This window comes from Podarcis raffonei, chromosome 16, assembly GCF_027172205.1.
Source record: "Podarcis raffonei isolate rPodRaf1 chromosome 16, rPodRaf1.pri, whole genome shotgun sequence".
Lineage (NCBI taxonomy): Eukaryota > Metazoa > Chordata > Lepidosauria > Squamata > Lacertidae > Podarcis > Podarcis raffonei.
In genome coordinates, this window is record NC_070617.1 from 37,376,777 (window position 1) to 37,390,603 (window position 13,827).

At 45.8% G+C, this 13,827-nt stretch overlaps 1 protein-coding gene across 2 annotated transcripts in view; it reads right to left on the reverse strand.

Moving 5' to 3' along the window:
• Positions 1-13,827, reverse strand: part of TMEM132B (transmembrane protein 132B) — a 363,463-nt gene that overhangs the window by 105,790 nt on the left and 243,846 nt on the right. For both annotated transcript variants that reach the window (XM_053368114.1, XM_053368115.1), the window contains one exon: positions 612-798. In XM_053368114.1, coding sequence (XP_053224089.1) covers positions 612-798 — 187 coding nt within the window. The remainder of the gene's footprint in view (positions 1-611; positions 799-13,827) is intronic.

The window sequence follows — 13,827 nt, forward strand, 5'->3', positions numbered from 1 at the left end:
GTGTGTGGAATCACACAATAGACTCTAATGGTTTCCAAGGAGCTGTTACTAAACATCAGGTAAATAAAAAATCTTATTGAGATGTAGTTTATGCATTGAGACCTTTCTACTGCAGATGCAAATTAGCAGATCCAGTTGCCTTGAACAAACATTAAGGATTCATAAGGCTGAACCCAAAGACTGCTGCTTTTCAGAAGCATTTTTGGTTTTGTCTGTCAAAACCCCACAATCTTTTCAACCAACTATAGGAACACCTCCAAAAATGTCACCTATTCACACCATTTTCTCTTCCCCTTTCTCTCAGACGGGCTTGGTTTCCTCACTTGGCTAAATCTGATTGCCTATGTATCATTGTGATGTCATCCCATTCAGCTGTGCGGTTGCTGATTGGCTGGGATCATCCATGAAAGAGGGAGATGCAAATACCAGGAGGCAAAGGATGATGCCAAATAAAAAATAGATGACAATAAATGGGGCTGGGCAAGGTGAGCATTCTAACAATCAAAGCAGTTTTCAGGAAATATTTCTCTCCTTCCCTAATTCCCACATCTACAGAAACAGAATGAAACATGAAACAGAATAATATAACAAAGGAGGAGGTAGATTCTTACCATCGCAAGTGGAACAATTCCTGCAAAAGTCGCTTGGCTGACAAAGATCTCCGAGACCACCAGCTCGCTCACAGACTCATCTCGGGGGTATTCCACCTGCCAGGTGATTTGCTGGGCCCCCACCAGGCCACTACTGTTGTCTATCTCAAAATCCATCTGAAAGATCTCGTAAGAAGAGACATTCGCCCTGAAAAATTAAAAGGTGGTGTTACTGGGAATTTGAAATTGAATCATTTTTTTAACATGTTACATAAACGTTTCATATTTGGACAGAAAAAGAAAAAAATGAGATTCCTTAAATTGTTGCTGGACGGGGGGCGGGGACACCTCTGGCAATCATACTAGAGGGCTTAGATATGCCTGTTGTTGTCAGAGCACCTAAATCAGCCAACATATCCCCTTCTCAGAACAGTAGATCTTCAAATTTTCTAATTGTTCCTGTTTACTGGAGCCAGACAACAAGCTTTTTCCTAGGACACTGATGGCCAAACTTGGCCCTCCAGCTGTTTGGGGACTATAATCCCCATCATCCCGGACCACTGGTCCTGTTAGCTAGGGGTGATGGGAGTTGTAGTCCCAAAACAGCTGGAGGGCCGAGTTTGGCCATCACTGTCCTAGGAGAACTCGCAGGTAAATTTGGAGGGGGTCAAAAGGAGAGTGAAGTTACTCACCCCTTTCACTGCAGCCCCCCGTTTTTCACAGTGGGAAACAGTGGAAGCTCCTTGCAGCCACCAGTGCTGGCCATCATCCCCACCCCAACCAAGCTTTCTCCATGCAACATTACACAATGATGCAACACAGTCTCCCTAAAACCCCCATCATCCCTGACAATTGCCCAGAAAGGCTGCGGCTGATAGGAGCTGGAAATCCAACCATATTTGGATGGCCACTGGTTCCCTGTCAATGTCCAAGGCCAATAAACTGGCCACATTACGCCCAGTGAAAATGGCCAAGGTAGAATTCTGAGCACCAGAATCCCTAGGAAACACAGTTTTCCAGAGCTCCCGAGGCTTTGGAAGGTACGGTATGATAGTATAACTAAAAAACAATACTGGGTGATTAATACCTCCTTATCATAACCTTGGGGTCTTAAATTTCAGAGGTGCCCCTGTGGCATCTCCGAGGCTCTGGGCCCAATTGTACAGAGGCTGTTGAGAGCTTCAGGCCCAGCACACCTGAAGAGCCACAGTCTGTGCTCCAGTAGTTCAACCTATGCAGCCTGGAGTAATCTTTGCAAGAGTCGGCATCCATATGCATCCTTATAGACCTACACTGGCTCTCAGTACGTTTCCGAGCACAATTCAAAGTGTTGGTGCTGACCTTTAAAGCCCTAAACGGCCTTGGTCCTGTATATCTGAAGGAGCATCTCCACCCACATCATTCAACCCAGACACTGAGTTCCAGCGCCGAGGGCCTTCTGGCGGTTCCCTCATTGCGAGAAGTGAGGTTACAGGGAACCAGCAGTAGTAGTGGCGCCCGCCCTGTGGAACACCCTCCCACCAGATGTCAAAGAGTAAAACAACTATCAGTCTTTTAGGAGACATCTGAAGGCAGCCCTGTTCAGGGAAGCTTTTTATATTTGATTAATCATTGTATTTTAATATTCTGCTGGAAGCCACCCAGAGTGGCTGGAGAAACCCAGACAGATGGTATAAATATATTAGTAGTAGTAGTAGTAGTAGTAGTAGTAGTAGTAGTAGTAGTAATAGTAATATTGCACTTATGGGGGATGCCTAGCTGTGCCAGTGTTATGTATCTTTCTCCAAACTGGATTCCCTCCAAATGTTCTTAGAGTTCACCAGGGATGATGGGAGTTGGGGGGCACCACAATGGGAGAGGCGTGGAATAGCTAGGGTGTGTAATAGGCAGGAAACTGTGGTCCTCAAAGTGCTGTTGGACCACAACTCCCATCATCCCCAGCCAGTGTAGCCAATGGTCAAGGATGATGGGAATTGGGGTCCAGCAAAATCTGGAGGGTGCCACCTTATCTTTCCCTACCATAGGATACTAAAGGGAGTGGGACGTGACAATGTTTTAGAAGGAAAGCTTTTCGTATAATCCTCATGCTGGGGGCAGGTCTGACTCTGGTTGAGTAAAAGGGTGAAGGTTGCAAAATTCCAATGAAGGCAGCTTTAAAGTTAAGGACTGGTGATGCCCTTCTTTCCTTTCATCTGCAGACAATTTGCATACACCAAGCAGGGCAGGCATTTCCAAAACCAAAAACCAAAAAACACCCAAGACAAGGTGCTTGCGTTGTCTTAATCTCCTTTTTTTAGTGGCGCTGCAGAAACAGCTGTACTCACCTGTCAGAGCAGTTCTGTTCTAATTAGGTTTCATGTCTGAGACTGTCATATATATATATATATATATATATATATATATATATATATATATATATATATCCCCCAGAGGAAACTTCTTACAAAGTGAGCTTACCAGCCACTGAAAATGCTTTACACGTTGGCAGTCATTGAGCCCTCTGAAAAAATTGTGACACTTCTGCTACTCCTTGAACGTTTGATTTTATCCCTCCAACTCACAGACAGATCATTTGGCCCAAGCCTGGAAGTATCTGGGACACAGAATCCCCCACGGAGAAGACTGCAATCAACCTGTGGCCCTTGTTCCGTGCCTCTTCCCAGGTCATAGTTATAATGAGCCACAGCACGAAAACTTTCCAAAGTGGATTTATTTTATTTTATTTCACCTCTTGCGTGGTCCACAGCCCTTTTGCCGTCCCGGGAGTCTTTGTTCTAACACTCACCCCATTGACCCCGAGCCTTTCCTAGAGTATGAAGACTGATTGGTACTTCCTTCCCTGGCTTGAAAGGTTATTAACTGTCAGTTCCAAGTTGTGTCTGTCATCAGCACATTCAGGAACTCAGCAAAATCCCCAAGTTTGCAAGGGACCTTCAGAAAAGGCTGGGGGAACTTGTTCAACGCAGAGAGTAATAGAACTGTAGAGTTGGAAGGGACCCCGATGGTCATCCAGTCCAACCCCATGCAATGCAGGAATCTCAACACGTGGTTCCCCCATCCAATTTGAAACCAGACCAGGCCCTGCTTAGCTTTGCAAAAGGGCTAGCAGTTCTATTGCAGCACCATTCAGCTTAGTTCCACTCTTCAGGGCAGGCAAGTAATGGCCCAATGAAGAAGCTGCTAAAACCAGCAGGGTCCCAGTACAGCACATGCAATGCAGAAAGTGAACATGAGTGCCCAGCCTGGAAGGTGTGGGGAGGCAGGAGCCCAATACAGGGATCAGAGAGAGATTTGGTTCACGTGGCATTTGAATGCAAACCTTCCTGATTTGTACTTCTTAAAATGTAAGTACATCATCATCACCACCATTATCTTATTTTGTATGCTGCCTTTCCATAGTGGGGGGAAACATGCTCAAGGCAGCTTACAACATGAAAAAAAAGGTAAAGGTAAAGGACCCCTGACAATTAAGTCCAGTCGCAGACGACTTTGGGGTTGTGGCGCTCATCTCACTTTACAGGCCGAGGGAGCCAGCGTTTGTCCACAGACAGTTTTTCTGGGTCATGTGGCCAGCATGACTAAGCCACTTCTGGCGCAACAGAACACCGAAACCAGAGCAGCACACAGAAACACCGTTTACCTTCCTGCCGGAGTGGTACCTATTTATCTACTTGCACTTTTTTACGTGCTTTCGAACTGCTAGGTTAGCAGGAGCTGGGACTGAGCAACAGGAGCTCATCCCGTCACGGGGATTCAAACTGCCAACCTTCTAATCAGCAAGCCCAAGAGGCTCAGTGGTTTAGTCCACAGCACCACCCGTGTCCCCTACAACATGAAAAGATTTACATAATTATGAACATAACAAAAGTAGTCATAAACAATAAATAAAACTCATCAACAGGTGTACAACCAAACTGAGCAGTCTTCCCATAACTCATAATATCTAAAAGTAAAGATAAAAAAATAATAATAACAATAACAGCAACAAAAAGCCCAAGAAAAACCTCTAAACAATACCCCAACCCAAAGGCCTGGAAACGATGCCTTATGAGGAACGGCTAAGGGAGCTGGGCATGTTTAGCCTGGAGAAGAGGAGGTTAAGGGGTGATATGATAGCCATGTTCAAATATATAAAAGGATGTCACATAGAGGAGGGAGAAAGGTTGTTTTCTGCTGCTCCAGAGAAGCGGACACGGAGCAATGGATCCAAACTACAAGAAAGAAGATTCCACCTAAACATTAGGAAGAACTTCCTGACAGTAAGAGCTGTTCGACAGTGGAATTTGCTGCCAAGGAGTGTGGTGGAGTCTCCTTCTTTGGAGGTCTTTAAGCAGAGGCTTGACAACCATATGTCAGGAGTGCTCTGATGGTGTTTCCTGCTTGGCAGGGGGTTGGACTAGATGGCCCTTGTGGTCTATTCCAACTCTATGATTCTATGATTCTATAAGAGTCTGTTGAGCAGCCTCAGCTTTCGTAGCTGGAGTCAGTCAGTCAGTCAGGGCTCCTCCCTTCCAGGCCAGGTGGGGAAAAGGCCAGCAAGGCAAGGACCACGTCTTCCAGCAATCACAGCCAAGGTGGTCTCTGGCCTCTTCAGCAGCCTCAGCTTTTGTAGCTGGAGTCAATCAGGTCCTTGCCCTCCCAGGTCAGGTGCAAAGGCAAGCAAGGCAGGGAGCGGGTCTTGAGTGGGTATCTGTCCATTCCTTTTGGGGGAGCGGTGCAGCCACTGGATGCAGGCCTGGCAGACTCATTCCCCTTTAGTACCTCAGTCTCCATAACTGCAGAGAAGTCAAGATGCACAGCCATGATAGGAGCATAAGATGAGCCTGCTAGATCTGGCCAGCAGCAAGTCCAGCACCCTTTTCTCCCAGTGGCAAACCAGAGAGTTGCAGGGCTGCAGCTGATCCCTGGCCTGAACTTACCATTTCAAATGGTGGCTTTAATTATGTTATTTCAAGATTCAGTGAAGACATTGCCAAAGAATGGCCTATAAATATTCTTAATAAACCAACAGGGAGGAAAGGTATTCTAGTGACTGCTCATGCATGCTGGCCATTGGTTCTCCTTGACTCCAAAGGCTTCCTGTTCAGGCTGGAACTTGACTACAGATTAGCTGTCATAAGAAATGATAAGAACATCACAGTCCTCAATCCTGTTAGAAGAAACCCTGTTCCAGTGATTCTGCACCGCACACCACGTTCCTTCTGAAGGAAGACAAAACTTCAAACTTGCATAAACTCCTCCTCTCTTTCTGGTACTTTCTTCCTCCACCATTTTATTTTCAATTTGCCCAATAACAGAGATATTCCCCACCTTCTGCAAACTTAGCAAAATTCAAGTTTCAATGGAATTTTGAAAGAAGGGAAGAAAATATTTGATTTGGGTTTAAAAAACAAAACAAAAAAACTCAACATGGTTATTTCCTGCAAGCAGAAGGAAAAGACCTTATAATTTTAGGCAGCTGGCAAGCTTGCTAATAAGTCCATTTCTATGGAAATGAGTTCGTAACTATTAATTTTGCCTGCTCCTGATCTATTCTTGATGTGCTTTTCAAATTTAGAAAAGCAATTCATGATTCTCTCAATTTGGTAATTACTGACTCCCTTTGATGAATCCAGCCCAGTGTTTCAGACATGAGACATTCATTAGACATATTTCTTTCTGGTGAAGGGGGTGGGGGGCAGAAATAATAAAAAGCACCACTTAGTTTTATTGCTTCCCTGCAGTCTTAAGTGAGTAGGTCCACTGAACAAAGCCTAGTCATGGAATCCTATTTTTTGTTGTAATGGCACTTTCTTTTGTGGGGGGCAAGAACGGACTTTCTGCAGACATTTTTAGCCTTCGACATGACTCTGAACTGTGTCACAAATTTAAATTACTCCAGTGTCATCAAAGACGGATGTGGAAACTACTTGGGTGGCCTTTAATTCCCATGGGAATTTTTCTGTCGTAATGTTTCCATTTCAATGGGGACTCTGACTTTGGCCCTGTGGCCCAATTATTTGCAATTTTTGCTTACACCACCGTAGGACAGTAAGTTGCAGGGATGTTGCCAAGCAAGGACTGGAGGGTTTGAGAAGAAGATCTGCAGTCTCAGAGCATAGCAGGAGACAGGGCATTTCCGTTTGACACAGGGTGTCATTTCCGATCAAACTTTGCGTACACCATCACCATAGTTGCCAGGAGAGCAAGTTGTAGAGAAGGTGCTCACCAAGGAGCAGAGGGTTGAGAAGAAGACTTCCAGGTTCATACCATAATGGGAGATTTGGCACAAGGCACCATTTACAGACTGGTGTCATCATTGCACCCTTTCTGGCACCAGGTTGAGACTCCTGTTTGCCTATGCCAGATGTCACTAACCCACTGGGGCCAATTGGCACTATTGAAATTTTGAGAGTGCCATGTGGGTGCCAGTCACATCTTGGCTGTGAATCCTGGAAGTCCTGCTCCCTGAATTGCAGGCCTTTCCCCACGTGGCCTGGCAGGGCGAAGCCCGGACTGACTCCAGCTACAAAAGCTGAGGCTGCTGAACAGACTCTTGGGTTGGGGTGTTGTTTAGGAGATTTTGTTGGGTAGGGGGTTGTTGGAGTTTTTGATATTAATTTGTAGCTTTATTTTTAGATATAATACTTTATGTGGAGATTGTTCAAATTGGATGTGTATTTTTTGATGTTTTATTTATTGTTTATGAGTACATTTGCTAGGTCTGTAATTACATTAAAAGGTTTAAGTTGTAAACTACCTTGAGCATGCAAGGGCCAAACTAGGCTTTTTTCACCCGGGTCAAAACCCAGTTTGGCACACACACCCTACACACATTTGCGTACACATACACAAACACAGGATGGAAGCCTCAATGGTTCAAACCGCAACTGAACAGGAAGAGCAAACTTTTTTTATTCATTTCAGATTTTTGAAGGAACCTTTCACAAGCACCGTATGAGATACTGACAAACTGATTGGTTGCACCACACTGGTGACCCCAGGTCTAGGCATTTAAAATTGTTGGGCTGCTTTAGTTCTACTCTGTCAATTGTTTTGGATTTTTGACAGTTTTGGTTTGCCGTCCTTGTTATGAAGGTTGCTTTTTATTGTACATACTTGGAGTTCTGCTCCTGCTTGCATTGCTCACCAGCTCTGCTTATCTCCTTTAGACCTCACCAACACCCACCTCCCTCCCCTTAACAGCTCACCCCAAACCCACCCAGACAAACCATTCTCTGAAGCAGCATCCCGCCCCATAACATTGCTTTGTGGTGTCTTAAGAAGGGGTTCATTGCTTCAGAAAGCAGTTGGGCTTTCCAAGTTCTCTGCCACACCACTGTCTTACCATCCTTGGCTGCACACTTTGCCACTCTCGGCCACTGTGGTCTGTGCAAGCCAGTCCTTTGCAAGCTTCTGCCACCTGCTCTCTCACTGGCCTCTGCCATCTAGCCACCCACTTGTTTTCTCACTGGCCTCCTGATAAATTTGTCCTCACACTAGTTTGCAGCGCCACCTATTGATAGCCATGCAAACTGTAGTATGACAACATACTTACAATATTATATATTATCTATTAGATACGGTGTATGAACAATGTTATTCATGCTTATTTGTACATCCCCCTGGTATCCTTAGAAATATGTTCAAATAATAAGGCTGAAAGTCCTCATGGGAAGAGTACTGCCAGAGTGGAGAACATATAGCCCTGGAGATGTTACTGGACTATAACAACTGCCCTCCTCCTGGACCTTTGTGTCTGCAGATGAGAGTTGCCTGGAGGGCTGCACATTCCCCACCACTGCAACACTGGATAGAGTAGAACAGTTCAGGACCATGGACAGCTCACTATAGTGTTTGCTGCAAGGTAAATCTAGATCAGTGTTTCCCAAGGCTGGGATATTCCAAGAGGGGCACAAGTAAAAAAATGTGTAGATGGGGGGGGGGGCACAGCAAGAGGCTAAGGGGCCACAGAGGGAAGTAAGAAGTGAAGGGGGTGGGGAATCATTCTTTAAAGTAAGAAAAAGCCTGATTGGCTGGCTATCCGCTTGGCCACTCACAGCGGGTAATGGGGCAGCCCACTAGGGCTGAGTACTTGTTTTTACCCGTGCATTTTCTTGGAGCAGTCTGGTGGGAGAGGACAATCACTGAGGCTCCCGTTTTGACCAGTAAAAGGTAAAGGTACCCCTGACCACTAGGTCCAGTTGCGAACGACTCTGGGGTTGCGCGCTCATCTCGCTCTATAGGCCGAGGGAGCCAACGTTCGTGTGCAGACAGTTTTTCTGGGTCATGTGGCCAGCATGACTAAGCCGCTTCTGGCGAACCAGAGCAGCACACGGAAACGCCGTTTACCTTCCCGCCAGAGCGGTACCTGCTTATCTACTTGCACTTTGATGTGCTTTCAAACTGCTAGGTTGGCAGAATCTGGGACCAGTAGAGCCCGCAATTCAGAACCCTCAGATCTGGTAAATGGGGGGGGGCAATGGGTAGGCCTGGGAGAGCCAGAGCTGCTTGTTGCTGCTGCCAGTGTTGGGCCCAGTGGCAGCCTGGGCCTGACTCTAGAATGTGCAGGGTGCAATCCACCCCCGTGCCTAGTGGATCAGGGCCTTCAGATGTCACCGAGGGGCACAAGGTCCATTGGCAGTGTCTGCCCAGCTCTGCAAGGCGCTGGATGAAATCCACCCCAGCGTCTGGCTGAGAAGGGATGTCTGGGTGCTGCTGACTTGCATATAGTAAATTATAGTAATGTATCTACTCAGAAGAAAGTTGCACTGAGTTCAATGGGCCTTACTCCAAGGTAAGGGTATGTGGGGCTATAGGGTTTTATCTAGGCAGCCAGGGCTCCTCTGGATGACAAGATCTTTTTGCACCAGGTGAGTAAGGACCACGTGATTCTAAAATTCTCCCATGTATACAGAACTCCCTGTTCGCCTTTTGGACTGTATCTACAGTTTTCCCCCTCTGTGTCAAATAACTGGGGTCAAATAAGTGTTGTTTGCTTTTTATAATACATGGAAGATGGCTCTCCACCAGGAAGTTCTGGTCTCTCCTTCCTTGGGAGTTTTCTAAGCAAAGATTGAATGGCCATCTGTCATGGATGCTTTAGCTGAGTTTCCTACATTGCAGGGGGTTGGACTAGATGACCCTCGGGGTCCCTTCCAGCTCCACATTTCTATGTTTTTCTGCTTCAGCAATATTTCATTATGTTCCTATCATTTTATGTAATGGTATTTTGTATAAATTATAAGAATTATGAATAAAGTATGTTCTATTTACAAACAAAACATTTAAATTGCTACCTTTCTACCGGTGGGACCGGGGGGGGAACGGGCATAGCTAGGAAGGGGGCAGGCTTTTGTTAGGGGTCAGAACCTCAAATTTGTATTGATTTGTATTAATTTTTACTTATTGGGGTGCAGCTGCCTCCCTTGTCCCCCTTGGCTATGCCCATAGGGGAGCCACAGGAAGGAAATGAGGTTGAAAGGGGTCACAGTCGAAAAAAGGTTGGGACCACTGATCTAGATGAGGGGCAAATCCACATGCAGAGAGCTTGGAATGTTGCTCTAGTAATAATCCGAAGGCCACTGCAAGGTCAAGCAGTCCAAAGGCAAAGATGGTGTCTGAAACTTTGCATCCTCAGAGGAAAACTACTTGTTCCCCATTAGGTGACCTTGGCTTTAAAAGGGGTTGAAGATCTTCTCTGGACTAGGTGAATGCCTGAGACAAAAGCAGTAGCCCTTCCCTCAGAACTAAGAACTGGGAAGAGAGGGCAGAAAGGGATAGCCAACTTGGTGGTCTCTAGATATTGATTGGGCTACAACCCCCATCATCCCTGACTATTGGCTGGAGCTAATGGGAGTATTACTGCAATATCACCTGCTGGGCACTGTCTTCTTCTCTGGGGCAGATACTTTTCAAATGCTCTAGGGTGAACAAAGAGTAGAGCTTGAAACTTCCAGAGGAGACTAAAACAGGAGCAGAGAAGTCAAAGATGTGAGATTACTTTTTTTTAAAAAACACACACAAAAACAGTACTTTGCTCAGAGTAAATTAAGTCAAACTATAAAAAAAACTAGCATTTCAGGAAAAGGTTGAGCTGGATAGTGACAATACATTTCTCCCCTAAAGTTCTAGTTGTCTAAGCTATGGGAGTTTTTAAATGAAAGAGCATTCATATATGCAACCCTCTGAAGCGGTACAGTCCCAGCAGAACAGCATGCTTTGCATGTTTATTTCGAGTGTAGGACTCTGCTTTTAATTTGACCAGCCTCTAAATTACCCACAATAATCTTGCACAGTTGTGATCTAAGGCACTGAAGGGGAAAAACAACTATCAGGTATCACTGCACCGTGTATGTCAGCAAGCTACTTTTGTTTCAGAGGCAATATTGGTTTTAAATTGTTATGATGATTAAAACCAAAGGAGTGTTATTTTACAAGCATTATGCTGAACGTGAGCAAGACCTGCCTCGTTAATATTTACCTTTAATAAACAAAAGAAGTGAGAGGCATGGAGAGGTATCTGACAAAGATGTCAATTGCAAATCTGCCAAATAGCAGTTGGCAGTTTATGAAAAGAACAGCAAATCTACAAGGCTGTATATTCAAGAGCTGAAGGTCACAAAGGCTCTAAAACACCAGCAAAAGAAATGAATATGTTACAGGGAGCTGGGGGCATTCAAGGTTTCTGACTGTGCTAGTCGTTAGTACTGCATTCTCAAAGGAGAACCTCTGACCAAATCCAGGAAAGGTCCAAAGCACACCAATTTTCCTCTGTCCAGTTTCAGGGTGCAGAACTCGGTTGGGGGTAAAATGCAGCTTCACCGTCACCGTGCCCAACAATGTGCTCATCTCAGTGCCTGGAGGCTACCGCTTCCTCCCCAAATAATGCTCTGATGGAGGCTTTTGGCTGGGGGGAAAAAATCAGCCACCAACCAACGTGCAACCAACCAACCTGCAAAAGGCACCCTGTCAGCAGCTGGTGATCCACTGGATCGTTACTTATACTTTTATGAAAAGAATAGGCAGCACTCATAAGCACTTGAGGCTCCTAGGGGAAATAGGCAGTGCCCAGCGAGCAAAACACAAAGTACAGAGGTACCTTGGAAATCGAACAGAATCCATTCCAGAAGTCCATTCGACTTCCAAAGCGTTCGAAAACCAAGACACAGCTTCCAATTGGCTGCAGGAAGCTCCTGCAGTCAATCGGAAGCTGCAGAAGCCACGACAGATGTTCGAGCTCCAAAGAACATTCACAAACCGGAATACTCACTTCCAGGTTTGCTGCGTTCGGGAGCCAAAACGTTCGAGTCACAAGGTGTTCAAGAACGAAGATACAAGTGTAGTGTTCAGATAAGAATAGGACCTTGGACAGCACCAAGAAGGCCTTGCTGGCTTCTTTGCAGGAAGGTATTGTCTCAGTAGGGACACGGGTGGCGCTGTGGTCTAAAGAGCCTAGGGCTAAACAGAGCCTAGGGCTTGCTGATCAGAAGGTCGGCGGTTCGAATCCCCACAATGGGGTGAGGTCCCATTGCTCGGTTCCTGTTCCTGCTCCCATTGCTCGGTTCCTGCTCCTGCCAACCTAGCAGTTTGAAAGCGCAAGTAGATAAATAGGTACCGCTCCGGCGGGAAGGTAAACGGCGTTTCCGTGCACTGCTCTGGTTCACCAGAAGTGGCTTAGTCATGCTGGCCACATGACCCGGAAGCTGTCTGCGGACAAACGCCAGCTCCCTCGGCCTATAGAGCAAGATGAGCACGCAACCCCAGAGTTGTCTGCAACTGGACCTAACGGTCAGAGGTACTCTTACCTTTACCTTTATTGTCTCAGTAGGGAGAAAGAGACATCTGAAACCTTGGAGTGTGGTAGACTCCACCCTCTTGTAGAAACTGGCAAGGTGGCTAAGTGACCCTCCCCTGATTTTTCAGGCTTTGACTTCTGTGCAGTTATGGAGACTGAGGTACTAAAGGGGATGGATGCTCTGAGTCAGAGCATGTGCCGGCAATGCGTCTTCTGGCTGAGGGCCCCTCACGAAAGCTAATGACAGATAATCACAAGGAAGCAGCCTGGACTTTCAAACTACCACCACACACTGCAAGGTTCCTTAGTTGTGGGTCATGACAGATGGAAGGAACAGAGGTTACCAACAGGGAATTTTTGAAGGGTTTTTGAAAATACATGGATGGTCCGTACTTTTATCTTCTTCATCATGTTATGTCCCTCCCATCTAAAAATCACAGTGCATGGCACTTCCAGTGCTGAGTGCTCAACGTTCTTTATGCGGCAGCATAATCTACCACAGCTAAGAGGCAAAGTGACGCCACAATTCCCAGCTGTACCACAGCAAAAACACACACTAAAATTGGTATTTTTGTTCCAAACTAAACATCCCCCAGACCAGGCATTATTCACCTTATTTTTGCTTAGCCAACTTCTTTTTCCCCCTTGCTCTGCTCCTGAAAACAATAAATCCGGATAATGAGAAAACATCTTAAGCGCCTGGGTTGGTTTGCTCTGCCAATTCACAACTGTTTCTCCTGCTAACAACTCACAATAACTTCCCGTTTATTTGATTTTATCCACATCATTGTGACAACCCGGGAGACAACTAAGACAATTGCTTCAATTATTTTTATTTCCTTCTTCCAGCATAGGGAAGTCTGTTCTTGGTGCCAAAGAGGCCTTGGATACTGTTTGAGCAAGCGTTTCTCTTAAGAAGGATACACAGGGACCAGATTCATCCTGGTGTAGCTCCTGGGGCTGCGTTTGATGATGCTTGGAAGGGAGAACATTTGTTGCTGATGATGGGAGGTGGGGAAACCCAGGTTGCCAAATATTTCCTATGCATTGTATCCAATGCTAGACCTACTCAGAGTAGACAAGAATAACTTAGGTCTATTGATTTCTGTGGGTCTACTCTGACTAGAATTTATCTGGATAAAATCCCTTCTTTTGACCCTATTGGGTTTCATTGTCCATTTCAATGGTGCAGTACATTCTTCCATCTTCACGCTCACTGCCTTCAGCCCTATCCTTTTTAAAAATTGCATATCTATCCACATATTTTTCCAAGGAGCTCTGGATTGGCATACATGGTTCTCCCCACCTTCATTTAATCCCCACAACAGTCATGTGGGGTAGGTTAGGCTGAGAGGCAGTGACTGGTCCAAGGTCACCAAACCACACTGGCTCTTTATTTGCCCACGTAGCTCATTCTAACCCGATTGGCTGTGGTGAGCCATATGATCATGAGTGACCGTC